The sequence below is a fragment of the Bactrocera oleae genome, chromosome 4, assembly GCF_042242935.1.
Source record: "Bactrocera oleae isolate idBacOlea1 chromosome 4, idBacOlea1, whole genome shotgun sequence".
Classification (NCBI taxonomy): Eukaryota; Metazoa; Arthropoda; class Insecta; order Diptera; family Tephritidae; genus Bactrocera; species Bactrocera oleae.
Genome location: NC_091538.1, coordinates 7,965,267 through 7,979,280, shown reverse-complemented (window position 1 = coordinate 7,979,280; position 14,014 = coordinate 7,965,267). Strand labels below are relative to the sequence as shown.

The window sequence follows — 14,014 nt, the reverse complement described above, 5'->3', positions numbered from 1 at the left end:
GGTTTACTGTACAAAAAATTATTTATTTCTTTTTTAGTCTATTGAGAAAATTTTATCGTTTTTATATACTTTTTCTATATAAAAATTTTTGAAACTTTATCGATTACTGTTATCGATAAATTACTAATATAATACACTTATTTTACGATATTTATTATAATAGCAGTCTAAAGACAACCAATTAAGCACTAAGAAGAAATTCAAAGGCGGCTAATCGATTCTTCTACGTTCGCAGTAATATTTTGCATATAAAATATATATTATATATATATACGGGTATGTATGTATATTAATTTTAATTTTATTCGATTTATTGATGTGTCATAAGCTGCGGCCGCTTATGAAAAGCAATAAATTAGTATGCTAAATTATATCTAAAGTGAAGACTTCTGGTTTGCCAGATGGCATGAAATCGTTTAAAGACACCAACAATAATAACAGAAGCCCGATAACTCGCACCAAAATTAGTGATTAGGCATTTTTTTGGCAGTTTTAGAATCGTGTTTCCATTACGCGTGACGGGCACGAACAAAGCCAACGACAATGAAATATAATAAGTGACAAGCATCGAAAAAATCGTAACATAGATATATTAAAAGATCGTTAACAAGTCGGCTATTAATCATTGGCGAAGAGAACGTAAAATAAACTTTATTATAAATATAATAGTATGTCTATGCATAGATTGATTGGCTATTATTATTAATATTTAATATTCTTTACAATTTTAAATATAGAAACACGTGTATGTACTATATGTATTAACAGCTGCTAAGGGCCTAAATGTGGCATGTATATATTTGTGTAGTTTCTTGAACTCTGCCCTAGTAACCAAGTTTGTGATAGACACATTCAAAAAGCAATTGATTAGTTGTAATCGCGTAAATCCTAGGCTCTTTAAGCTGTCAAGCAATCGCTAGCCCTTCCGGTTTAGCGGCTTATGTTTGAATATTGATTGCAATTAAGAAGATTAAGTGCTTGAAATTTTATAAATTAAGTGTTGATGGCGATTGGGTGGTTCCCATACTCAATTAGTACAAATATCATGGCAACCACCTGTTTAATGTAACTTTAACAATGCCCAAAGTTTTGTATAAATATTTTGAATAGTTGTAATTATAGATCATTTTGAGAATCTGCAAAGTAATTATATCACTCACTTTGATATATTGCGCTTCTATGTGTGCTCCTTTTATTTAATTCACTTGTTATTATAATTTAAATTATAAGGAAGTAATAACAAATCCATACCTAATTTCGATTGTCAGACTTTGAAGAGTAGCGAATCGATCATATAATCAATATAAAGTAAATAAACTGGCTTAATGAAATTAAAGCTTTTCTAGATATACCAAAACTTAAAGAGCGGTGAATAGAACAAATAACTGGTATAAATATAATAAACTGGCATAAGCACCAAGAAACTACTTGTATATTCAATTCACTAGAGCATAGAGAACATAGTCTAACTGAAGTTTTGTTTGTTTTATTAGGTCTTTAAGAGTGGTGAGTCGCAAAAACACTGGTATAATTATCATAGAGTATAGAGATGTCTTAATAATTTTATTTAAAGATAAATAGTACAAATAACTGGTATAAAACCAATAGTTATAAGTTATATAAGTGATATGTCAATTACCCCAATGCCTTTAGGAGTATCGAATTGTAAAAATAATTGATATAAATTCAGTAGACTGATATAATAAAAATATCTATTTGACAAAAAGTTTTAGCCCATGACAATTGTCAAATATAATATTAAAAAGGCCTTTGCAAGTATAGAATCAACAAAATAAAATCATAATCGAATAGAGCCTTAATAGAAGAACTGAAAAAGTATTTGCTACAGAAACAGAGAAATTAAACAGAATTTTTTAGTAGGCAAAGTAAAGTACCGTGAGAAACAAAATCTCGCCTTAGCAGAGAGGTTTCCATATTAAATTTATTATTATTTGCTACAGAAACAGATTAAAAAAAATTAAAAAACAGAATTCTGTGTTCGACAGAGGGAAGTACCATTAGAAACAAAATCACCACCACATATTAACAGAAACAGTCTTAAACCTTGATAACCATTATAGAAAAAGCACTTACAACAGAAACAGAATTTAGAAACAGAAACAGAAATCTTGATATGACAAGAATTCGAAGTTGATCTTACAAGTGCGTATAGATTTGCGTTGTTAAAGGTGAATATCATAGAAAATGAAACGATGGGCAGTTATAGACTGGAGTGAGACTTGGCCATACAATTCCATAATATACAGAAAATATCGATCCTCAATTATGATGATAATGCAGGTGATATTCGATTTGCTTTAGAACAGAACAAGTAGACTGAAGATCGGTGGTTGAAAACGGTAAATTCAATGTGTAGTCTCATGTGTTTTAGAGAACCCAATATCTTAGAATTTTAATAAATGAAAATAGTAATATTAGTACTCCATTCTTATGCGCTTTAAAGAACTCTCTGAATTGTTTGCAATTCTTTATTAACTTCTTTGAAATTTTTTAGTTAACATCGCTATTATTTCGACCACAACTTTTCATAAGTATGTGTGTAGACAAACTGTTACCTCTACATTCATGTTTGCTATTGCTTAATGCCGCAATTAAGATTACGTCAGCAGTAATTACGTTAGATGAGTCCGATTATTGCCATCGATGAGTCTTTTATTTCGTGGAAGAATAAAAGCAATTGAACTGGCAGTTATCATAAAAATGGTTCAGTTAAATTGTGTAGAGAAATACCCGCACAAGACGCCTCTTTAAATTTGGCTGGCCAATTCTAAATAAACAAAGAAGCTAAAAAACCCACACTGGAGCCGTTCAAGCTTCTTCCCCATTATAATGATACCAGCATTTAGTGCTCCGCATGGCGTCTGTGTGGGCAACATAGGAATGCGGTGTGAAGTGTTGAGCTCTAGATGCGCGTTGACCTTGATTGAAAGTGTTTTTGCCGCTGTTGGTGGGTTGCTGCTTCTGGTGGCGTCTCCTTTACATTAATGCACAAATGAAGAGCACGCCACTTCAGTTGCCATATTTAGAATAAACGAAGTGAGTATAAGTAGTTTCAAAAGTTGACTGATAGTATTTGTTTTATTAGTAAACTTGATTTTTTTTATTAGAATGTGTTTTCCATTAATAATATCTGAATCATTTGTTGTGTATGTGATTACGTCTTTTTTGTTCTACACTTTTTTTTTTGTTACCCGATCGCAAACTGTCTTTCGCAACTGGTTCCAAATTAGTGTATGAATGTGTCAAGGAATTTCGTGAGTTTTTGTAGTATTTTTGCTGAGCGAGATTTATGGTATGTAAGACAAGTTTTGGTAGGAAAGAATCGTTTTAAAATTTTTATGGTAATACTATATTTTACATTAAGAAGTAGGCTTAGCACCCATACTAACGCTTTGATATGAAAAAAAAGACTATTTTTTCTTGGAATCTGTATATGTTATGTATGACGTAGAATTTAGACGTTTTGAGCTCAGCCAGTTTTGTTATGGTTGCTTTACAACCCGGTTGGGATAATATCTAAGATTATAGACACTGTTTTCTAGTATCGGGCACCGGATATCTATTCACATGTCTAGTAACAGAAAAACGCACATACAAACTCATACAACATCAGCTCAGTCAAATATGTCCTTACGATAAGCTTCCGATGTGCTGAAAGCTCACAAAAGCTTCCATGCAACTGCACTGTATTTTTGGTCCAATAAGTGAATTTTTGTTTCTTTTGAGAGTTACCTTAGAATATATGCAATAGATTAATCTATCGAATAAACAATATATCTCTCAGAGCTTCCGGCGACTCACTAACGAGATGTATGACCTGTCGTCGTCCTGGTGTAGCACAATTCCTCTCTTATTGTCAAAGCTGACCGCTTCTGAGCAATTGCTTCCTTCAGACGCTCCGATTGTTGACAGTACAAGCCCGAATTAAGATTTTGGCCGTCGAGGATCAGCTCATAGTAGATACCACCCAGTCAGTTCCACCAAACACAAAACAAAACCTTTCTGACCTTCAATCTTGGCTTGATTATCATTTGTGCCGATTCACCATGACGGTTTTTACTACACGTTGTTGTAAGTGATCCAATTTTCACAGAAGTAACCATTCGCTTCAGAAATATTATATAACAATTTTGTTGCGATTCCATGAGGATTGTTTGCGTTAACTCGTGTGGCATCCATATAACGATCTTTTCTTCTACTCGGCCTCGTTTCAATGTTTCCAAAAAGTTTTTGTGCAATATTTATGTGCAATCGAGACATTACTTTGACCTCTCAGGCGATAAAAATAATTATGAAGGCATCTATTAATCCTCTGTCGTGATTGTTTATAACGTGGTAGGTAAGTACTTTAGTTTAGAAAAATAGGCATATATTATTCATTTTAATAGCTTTATCCTATTTATAATAGTTTCAATTCCTTTCTTCGAAATGTGTGAGTTTTGAGCCACTAATTAGTTTAAGCTCGTCACTGTCAAAATTTTATCGAAACTCACCTTTCATAGTTCGTTGTTCTTAGAATTTTCTGCAAAAGCAACCATTTATCTAGAAGGTGTCTTATTACGTGTTAAATTTACTTCACTTTAAATATACATATGTAGATAATTAAACAAATTAATTATAATTAAAAGCTCGTGTTTGAAAATTTCATATGCGCTTATTAGCTTGTATCTTATCTGAAGTTATTCAATTTTATGTTAAAAAGTTTACGTTAAGAACTCCTGCTTAACAAAAACAACAATGCGATCGATCAATTTAGGAATTGACATGGAATGTGAGAACATAAATCTACTTCGTTAAAAAATCGCCATTCACTACGAGTTCCAGTTATTCCGTAGATATAAAATTGTGCAAATAAAAAAATAAAATAAAATGAAATTAAAAACAAAAAATAGATAAAAAATAATTTAAATTAAAAAAAAAAAAAATTTCAAAAATAACAAGCTGAGATACCCTTCACAAATAAAACAGTTTCCATACAAGAACTTGATTTTGATCGATAAGTTTGTACGTCAGCTATATGATATAGTGGTGCGATCTTAACAATTTCTTCAGTGATACCTTAAGCAATAATCCATGTCAAATACCGTGAAGATATCTCATCAAATAAAAAAGTTTTCCATACAACGACTCGGTTTAAATTGTTCAGTTTGGATGGGAGCTATATGCTATAGTGGTCATATCTAACCTATTTATACGGAGATTATATTGTTGTTTCAGACAATAATAAATGTCAATGTTTTTGAAGATATCGATGGTTCCGGCAAATAAGCAGCTTCATATACTTTATCGAGTCTCCGACGTTTCCTGCCGTATGTTATATATATAAATATTATATATAATATTTACACACTTATATTTACTCCTATGTAACTGTCGTGTGGCACTATGAAGTTCTTTAAGGGTAATACTTAATAACACTTAAAACATACTTATATATTTTTTGTATACATGCATACTCACACACACACATGCATATTTAGCCATCTACCGTTCTCTAGAAAGAACTAACCAACGCGTGACTGCCAAATAAGTCCACTTAAACACATTAACACGAAATAAAATCACAAGATATTAATTCAAACACATTCGAATCGAAAGAGGAAAAACATACGTTAACCGTTATGTTGTTGTTGTACAGCATTAAAAAATACATATTTACATACATAGATGTATTTGGAGTGTGGCAATGACTTCAATAACTGAGCATTCAACCGAATTGTGCGAGAAAAGGTGTTTGCCGTTGATGAGCAACAGCACGCAAATGACATACAACAACAGCAACTAGAATGGTTGAGTAGCAGTAAAAAAAAACATTAATTAAATAATTTACATATGGCGACTTGAGAGGATGCTTCTAGTATGTATGTATGTATGTACATATGTAATTATGTTTCTTCAACTGCGATTGCTTGCAGCTACTTTAATAGAAAAAATGACAAACCTTTTTAAGTTAAGCTATTAAGAAACGAACATTAAAACGTTTGGCAATAAGCAGAGCTGCCAAGCGAAAGAAAACAATTAATTCGAATTAATCCGAATCAATCCGAATTACTCCGAATTTTTTTTTACAATTTTATTGCAGTGTTCAACGTCGAGAAACTTATTTTACACGTAGTATTACTCTGAAATGTTCCGAATTACTCCAAAAATACATGTTTTGCAATTATAGCTGGGAACGACCTCGAGAAGCCCGGGTGTTTAAGAACGCGATTATTACTCCGAATTACTCTGAAATATTTATTTGTGATTACTCTTTCTACTTCTTTTCTCTTCCACCGAAGAAGTTAAGGTAACTCCAAGATATGTTGATTATGATGATAGCGGAGAGTGTTTCCAGAAAACAAATTTCTATTTAGTTTTCGAAAGACTATTTTGTTCTTAAATAACGTCTAAAGGCTGGAACTACATTAATCAAGAATCCTAAAAACTCTCTACTCTCAATCAAAGATTGGTATGGTGCTTTTTTGTAATGGCAACCTTAAAATTTCTTGTCAAGTAGGACTGTCCCCACAAAAAAAATTGACAAGGTCAACTGATCCTGAGTAGGTCCATTTTTTTACGAATAAAAAAAGGCTTTGTGAGATCTACCTAGCTACTGCAATATTTCTTCATTTTTCAGTATTTATCTGGTCCTACAACTAAATCGATTCCTCGTATAATCTAAGTCTGCATCAGCTGTTTTTTCAACACGATTTTTTGTATTCGAAATCTAGAGCAATAGTTTATAAAAGTAGAAGTGTGAGCTGAATCTCCAAACCAGGTTTGGGAGCATAAAATTCCTTGAAACCTAAGAATCACTCCGTCCTGGATACAAGAATAGCTTTTCTAGCCGTCAAAGAGATGGGTTAGTTAGTTCTGTAACCAATATGTTAGATAATGTACAGAAACATTTAGATGAGATCTCATTTGACAAATTGGAGAGAGAGGCCTCTAATCTGATAGACATTTCGTGCCAAAAGACCCGTTAAATTAGAAATGATATTAGAAAAATTATTATAAAATTTAAACTGTCAAACTCGTCATAGCGATCATAACAAATCCATATCCCCTTTTCACTCATGACGTCACGTACTAATAACATTATCTGTTAAATTAAAGTAAATTAATAAAAAGGAAGTGTCGTAATTTCGATAATTTGGATTTGTATTTGGATAAAGAAACTTAAAAGTAAATTAAGCGACGGAAACCAGGAGAGGTTCGAACCGTCTAAAAATTTTTTTGGTTCTATAAGAGGAACTTTAAAAAATGTTTTCAAATGAGAATGAACCGAGAAGCTAAGTCAAAAAGTTTATATCTAGGTCGTCAAATTTTCACAACTGGCCTCGTTAAAGTTCAGCTGCGTCGTCAGACATCCACACTACTTACTTATCTACCACGAACGCCAAATTGACCTGATATTTGGCTGCATTTGACCTCCCTCTTTACTTAACAAACTGAACAAACAAACTAAATTGTTAACTATTAACTAACTAATGATACCCTAGACTTACAGAGATCACAAAGAAATACTTAAAACAAATATTAAACATTTTTGAAATCTTACAAGCTTAAAATTTTGCCGAAAAGCTTAAAGATTAACGAAACCAATCCAAAACATCAACGGGTTTTCTACTCCGCCCTCGGTATTTAATCAAATTAAGACATTTTACTAATAATAATGATAGTATGTAAAACAGCTGACCATTATTTTCCGACATATTTACTACAATACCTGAGTAACCACCTATGAAGCCAACAATGGCATTATACTTAATTAACAACAATATACCCACCGCATCGAATTGCTTGAACATACAATACATTTTCTATCATAATTTCCATCGCCAAGCCGAATACTCTCTTGTGAACGCATTCAATGCATTAAGATTTTGTAAAAAAAAATATGAGCAGTTGGCACAAAACGTAAATGGCTGTTTGTTATCACAAGGGGTGTTAATTGTAGCCGAAAAGCATTCGATGTGCAACTTCTATTTGTTCATTTGTCACTGATTTGCTGTTCGGCGCTGCAGCTGCATAGGCGTATTCACGAGTGAATGAGCATAGATGGACGAAAGTGTAAATTGTATCCATTCATTTTTGCAGTGTATAGTCAGTGAGTTTATGTGCTAGATTCTAGACCAGACTACTACTACTGGAGTAAGAGCATTTGTACCAACCAACTGCCACCTTTACGAGTCTGTTCACTGGTTAAAATCATGCTTAAACTATCAGTATAATCGAACTTCAAGAAACATTACTTTGAAGGGGACAAAATAGCAATTGATGAATCAATAAGTACTCAAAGAAATTCAAAATGAAGTGGAAATTCTCTCGACATAACTTTGTGGTCGATTCGGATGGTTGGCCAAAGAGTCTACAGCCAGATTACACGTCCAAAGAAGCTTTTCTAAAACTTTTGTCTAAATAAAGTTTTTAATGTAATATTTTACCAAAGTTGCCTTGATTTCTGTCAGTCCAAAGCAAGTTCTGGAAATCAAAGTATAACCTTATGTGTGTTTAAGCGGATACTCTCTTTGTCGCAACATATTGAACTTGACTAATATTTTTTTAACAAACTTTTAAGTGTTTCGACGCAAATTCGTACTAACGGTAAAATACGTAAAGTTCCTGGTTTTTGTTTTTTTTGACTCAGCTCTTTTCAAGCCACTCCGACACACGTGATCGTGAATACCTCTCCTGTACAAATTACCGCTCAAGCCAAAAACGCTTTAGTCACAATGCTTGTGAGCTCATATTGTTGTTGTTGCTGCATTGACCACTTTGCCGCTGCTCTGTCTGCTTCTTCAGCGGCTAGCAACACCATTACTATTTCAACCGCTGCCATTGTGGCTGCCGCCTCTTTTAATTGATTCGTAGTTAGTTTATATTTGAATTAGTTTACTCTTTAATTTTGTTTGTTGATTTTAGTTGTTGTTTGTTTAAGTTGTTGTTGTTTATTTTGTTGTTGTTGTTTATTTAGTATTTTTGTTGATTTTTGTTTTTTTTTGTGTGTTTTTTGTGTGCGTTGTCTTCAGCAGCAATTTTATTTATATTTTTTTTCTACCTTTTTGTTTTTGTTGTTCTTGTCGCTCTTGGCATCTACTTCTTCATCGTCGTCGTGTTCTTCATTTCATCGATTTGGCGGGGTCGCATGCCACTGCCGGCCATCAGCGCCGCTCTTTGAACACCACATACATATGTATAAATAACAAAGTAACTTAGTGGCTCATCATCATTTGTGTTTCGATCTTCTCGAGTGTGTGTTAGCTCGGCTTAAAAATCAAATAGTAAACAAATCGAATTTGCCACTGCAGTTAACTAAATCTAAATAAATACCGTAAAAATGGTAGGTGATGGCTTTTGCATACATTTTAATTTTTTTTTTCCGTGTTTTTGAGGTCATTTGGTGCATGAAGAATGCAACGGAAGTGTTTAGTGCTAACAAAGTTAATGGATTAAAAATAAAAAAATGAAATCAGCAAGATTTGAAAAAAATAGATTTTTGTTAGCAAAAGTGTTGTTATGAAAATTTAAAAAAAAATATATATATATATTCCAAAAAATTGAGACAATTTGAAAAATATCCTTAACGCGAAAATCGAAGTTCTGCATGTGAAAATTGAACATTTCTTTAAGAAAACATAACCTACAACCATAAAAAAATAATAAAAGATGTTAAATTCGGCTGCACCGAATCACAGGTGCATTTCTTATAGCCTTTAACTCTATTTTGAGCGAACAGTTTGTATGGCAGCTATATGCAATAGTGGTCCGATCTGAGCAATGTGTTCGAATATTATAGCATTACCTTGCAAACTTATTTATGCAAAATTTCCCAAAGATATCTTGTCAAATTAAAAATTTTTCAATACAAACACTTGATTTTGATCGATCAGTTTGTATGGTAGCTACATGCTTTGGTGGTCCGATATCGACGACTCCGACAAATAAGCAGTTTCTTAGTGAGAAAGAGAGCTGTGCAAAATTTCAGGGCGATATCTCAAAAAATGAGGGACTAGTTCGGCTATATACGCACGGACAGACAAGCGGACAAAGCTAAATCGACTCAGTTCCTCACGCTGATCATTAATATTACATATTTTATATGGTCACCGACGTGTCCTTCCGGACATCCTGTTCAGGGTGTAAATATCCTTAAACCGAAAATCGTAGTCCTTGAAGTGAAAATGTAATATATTTTAAAGCAAAACCGCAAAACCAAAAAAAAAAAATTATTAAAAAATTAGAACTCCCAAAAAAACCTCATCCTACTAAGCGAATTCAAAAATCTTAACAATTTCGCAAAATTTCTGGAACGATCCCCGTGAAAAAATCTGCATACCAAAGCTAAGCGTGTCTGCGATTCGCCGCTAATTTAAGATTGCCTAAACTAGTTTGTTAACTTTTACTTATTTATGCAATAAAAACGAGTCTTCTGCACGCCTGACAAATGCTTTAATTACTTTTGTGGTCTTTCAGTCTGTTATTCCACTTTTCTCCCTTTTTTTCAAAAATACGTTGCTTATTATTAATAGTTTGTCGTGCAGCATTTCTAATTATGTAAATTTTTAATTAGAATTTCTCATAAACGCTATTTCATAATACCACTTTGACTTTCTAAAAGTGCGGCAGAGTTGCTAGCCTGAAACTTGAGCAGTGTTGCGAACAGGTTTTACCGTTTGAAGGTTTTAATTGTAGGGATTAAATTTAGAAATATTCGCAAAAAAAATGGAAAATAAATATTACCAGCATCTAACAAACCTAATCCTTGCTCACTTCAATAACTGTTGAGCCGTAACTTCCAGAGAAAGCTCTAAAAAAAAGAAGATTTAAAAAAAATATCTACATTAAAGCTTTTTCAAGCCTTGGACATTCCAAGAACATAAGTCAGTTGAGTAAATATAACTCTAATAATTATATAGACTCGGTTTTTGCCTGTCTTATAACCGTTTGTCTCCGAATATTTAGACAGTTCAGTTACTAATTTGAGATAAGCTGAGCAAAAATATAAACTTGATCAAAAGAAAAGGTTTATATGTCAAAGCTTTCTATAACAGAGTTTCAGGCTGTCTTTGGAAAACTTTTTTATTAAAGCAATTCACATTAGTTTATCATCTCAATATAAAAAAGTTAAAAATTGGTTTTTGTCTTTTCATAAATCATATAAAAGCTATATGTGAAAGCTCTCTTGAGTTTGGGATTTTGAATTACTGCTACAAAAATAAATATTTTCTATTTGAATAAATTCATTAGAAAGTTGTTTTATGAAAGCTTTTTTCACACGCAAACTTTCATTTTACGTGAAAGCTCTTTAAGTTCATACACTTCTTCAAATTATAATGATAGATACAAGGCTACGACATTTTCAATTGTAAGGATATTCAGGTGAAAGGTCGCTATAATTAATTTAGCCACACATTTTTATTAGAAAGCTTTGTTATGAAAGCTCTTCCTGTTATATACCTACGTGAAAGCTCTTCAAATTGTTGCACTTTCTCATATTCTTATTATAAAAACAAGTATTTAAAATTTTCTAATTTTCATTTAAAAGCTTTTTTAAGTGAAAGCTTTCTAAATAAGTTTTAGTTACCAATTTTTAGAAAATCAGAAGATGCAATTATTCTTTTTGGAAACATTCATTCCAAGCTTTCAAAAAACTTTTCGGCTACTATTTCTAACGGTATTTTTTTTATTTCAACACAAAAACGTAGAAAAAACTAATATTCTTAATTAGATTTATATTTTCATATATATTCCTTTTCGCCCTCTTTTAGAAATTTATCATCCTAGCTTTTGCCATTATCGGTTGCGCCGCCGCCCAATTCGACTCGGCCACACAAGGTCCCAACCCACAGGACATCGCCACACCGGAACCCGAATATATCGACATCGATGAACCGCTGCCCGCACCAGCCGCCCCCATCCAAACACAAGCACGCACCAGCTTCATTCCCGCACCACGTCCCGTTGCACCACGTCCCCTTGTCCAAGCCGTCCCTATTGCGGCGCCATCTCTCATACGCGCACCCACTCAATCGTATCTGCCACCCGGCAGCAGCTACGCACAAGGCGGACACATTTTCAACCCACAAAGCGGCTACCAATACAGACAAGTGCGCAGACGCGTCGTCTACCGTCGCCGTTATTAGGGCGTTGCGCATACTGTTGACCGTTAAAGTTGCAGCAAAAGCAGGCATACATACTAATTACAACAATGATGAGATAATAGCTGTACATAGAACTGTATGTGTGGCTGTGTGTGTGTGTGTAAGCGCTTGCGCACAAACGCACACATCTACACGACTTTCATTAATTATTTAATATATTATTAATTTGTAAGATAAAATTGAAAAAAATTGAATTTCACAATTCAGCTTTTGAAAAAAGCTCAAAAAAATAAAAAAATGATAAAAATTGAAAATAATTAAGTAAATCCGTCATTAGCTGCAAGGCCATAGAATTTTCGTACAAACAACAAGTGAGCAAATGTATATTTTTGTTTAATATTTAAATATATTAAGCCAAAAAGACACACGCACAAACACATAACTATTCATGTAACTACCCCACACATGCATACTTACACATATGTATGTGTGTATGTAGACACACTGCGATAGACTCAATTACTCAGGTATTATGTACATTATATAAATAAAATATTTATAGTACATGTACATATGTATGTTTAAAATTACAATATTAAAACAAAGTGTTTCATTTTTTATTTTTCTTGGTTAATCCATATGTCTAGACCAGTTCGCTCATTCTATGAGGTAATATAATCTTTTCACATTAAAAAAAATAGTTTTAAACTTTAAATTGTGTATTTGTTATATTCAGTGGAGCAATAAAAAAACGATCTACTTTGTTATAACGGAAGTGTTCTTAACAATTTTACTTTTTTTACAATTTTTTGTATTTGATTTTTTTTAAATTTTTTTAAAAATATTTTTAAAAGTAATTTTAAATTTTTTTGTATTTTATTGTTGTAAAATTATTATTATTTTTAAACATTTTTAAAAGTAATTTTAAATTTTTAATGGTTTTAAAATTTTTATAATTTTTTTTTTCCAAATTACAATTTTATAATAAATTTTTTTTTTTTAATGTTTCTGTTATTAGCTATTAATAACAGTATCTGTAAGAATCGCTCACTGGGCGTGGCGTCTCCCACTTTTAGGTGAAATCCCCTAACTCAGGAACTACTTGACCTATTTCAAATCCAAATTTGGTGTGTAAGGTTACCCAAACATTACTATTATATACTGCGAAAATGGGCGAAATTGGTTGACAACCACGCCTACTTCCTATATAAATAATTTTTAAATTCCAACTGATTTTCCACTCTACAGTATGCAAATAAAATATCAATGCAGTTATCACAATAACACTTTACATAAATAGTGTTCTCAACAAATATTGCTCCATCTTAGGACGCAGACACCAAATATTTGGGTCCTAGTGCATTTGGCTGATTTTTGACCGAACATATTGGTCAAGCTGTGAGTTGTGGTATTGAAATTCAAGGGGGGAATAGTTCTGTGATGACCTGGTGCCAAAAATGGATAAAATCGGTGCAAAACTTCCCTAAATATAAATATTTTCGAATTTCCGGTTGACTTTATACCTCTCCTATCGGTCAATACGTAAGATATCTTAATGAAATTCAGAAAGAATCTCTTTCTAATAACAGTGTATCCTCTTGCCTAAAATAGCAGAAATCAGTGCAATACTTCATCTAGTCGCCATATACCCAATATTCGGATTTACGAACATCCGCTGAACTTTATCTATACAAATATTATAAAGAGGAAATATTTGATTGTTTGTTTGAATTGCATAGGCTTCTAAACTACCTGATGGATTTGAAAAGCTTAGGAAGCTACACTCTCTTCGGTGAACATGGGCCATACTATATTATATGTATGTTGGGGCACGTTACTAAAACACCAATAATGTAACCCAAGATCCAAAAAAAATTACCTAAAAATTCAAAGAACATATTATTATC

General features: G+C 32.6%; 1 protein-coding gene across 1 annotated transcript; it reads left to right on the top strand.

The window, feature by feature from the left end:
- Nucleotides 1–9,206: 9,206 nt before the first annotated feature.
- Nucleotides 9,207–12,744, top strand: LOC106618205 (uncharacterized). Its single transcript, XM_014235850.3, has 2 exons — nucleotides 9,207–9,346; nucleotides 11,775–12,744. Exons 1-2 carry the CDS (start codon nucleotides 9,344–9,346, stop codon nucleotides 12,147–12,149), a joined length of 378 nt encoding a protein of 125 aa, XP_014091325.3. The 5' UTR covers nucleotides 9,207–9,343; the 3' UTR covers nucleotides 12,150–12,744.
- The last annotated feature ends 1,270 nt before the right edge of the window (nucleotides 12,745–14,014 follow it).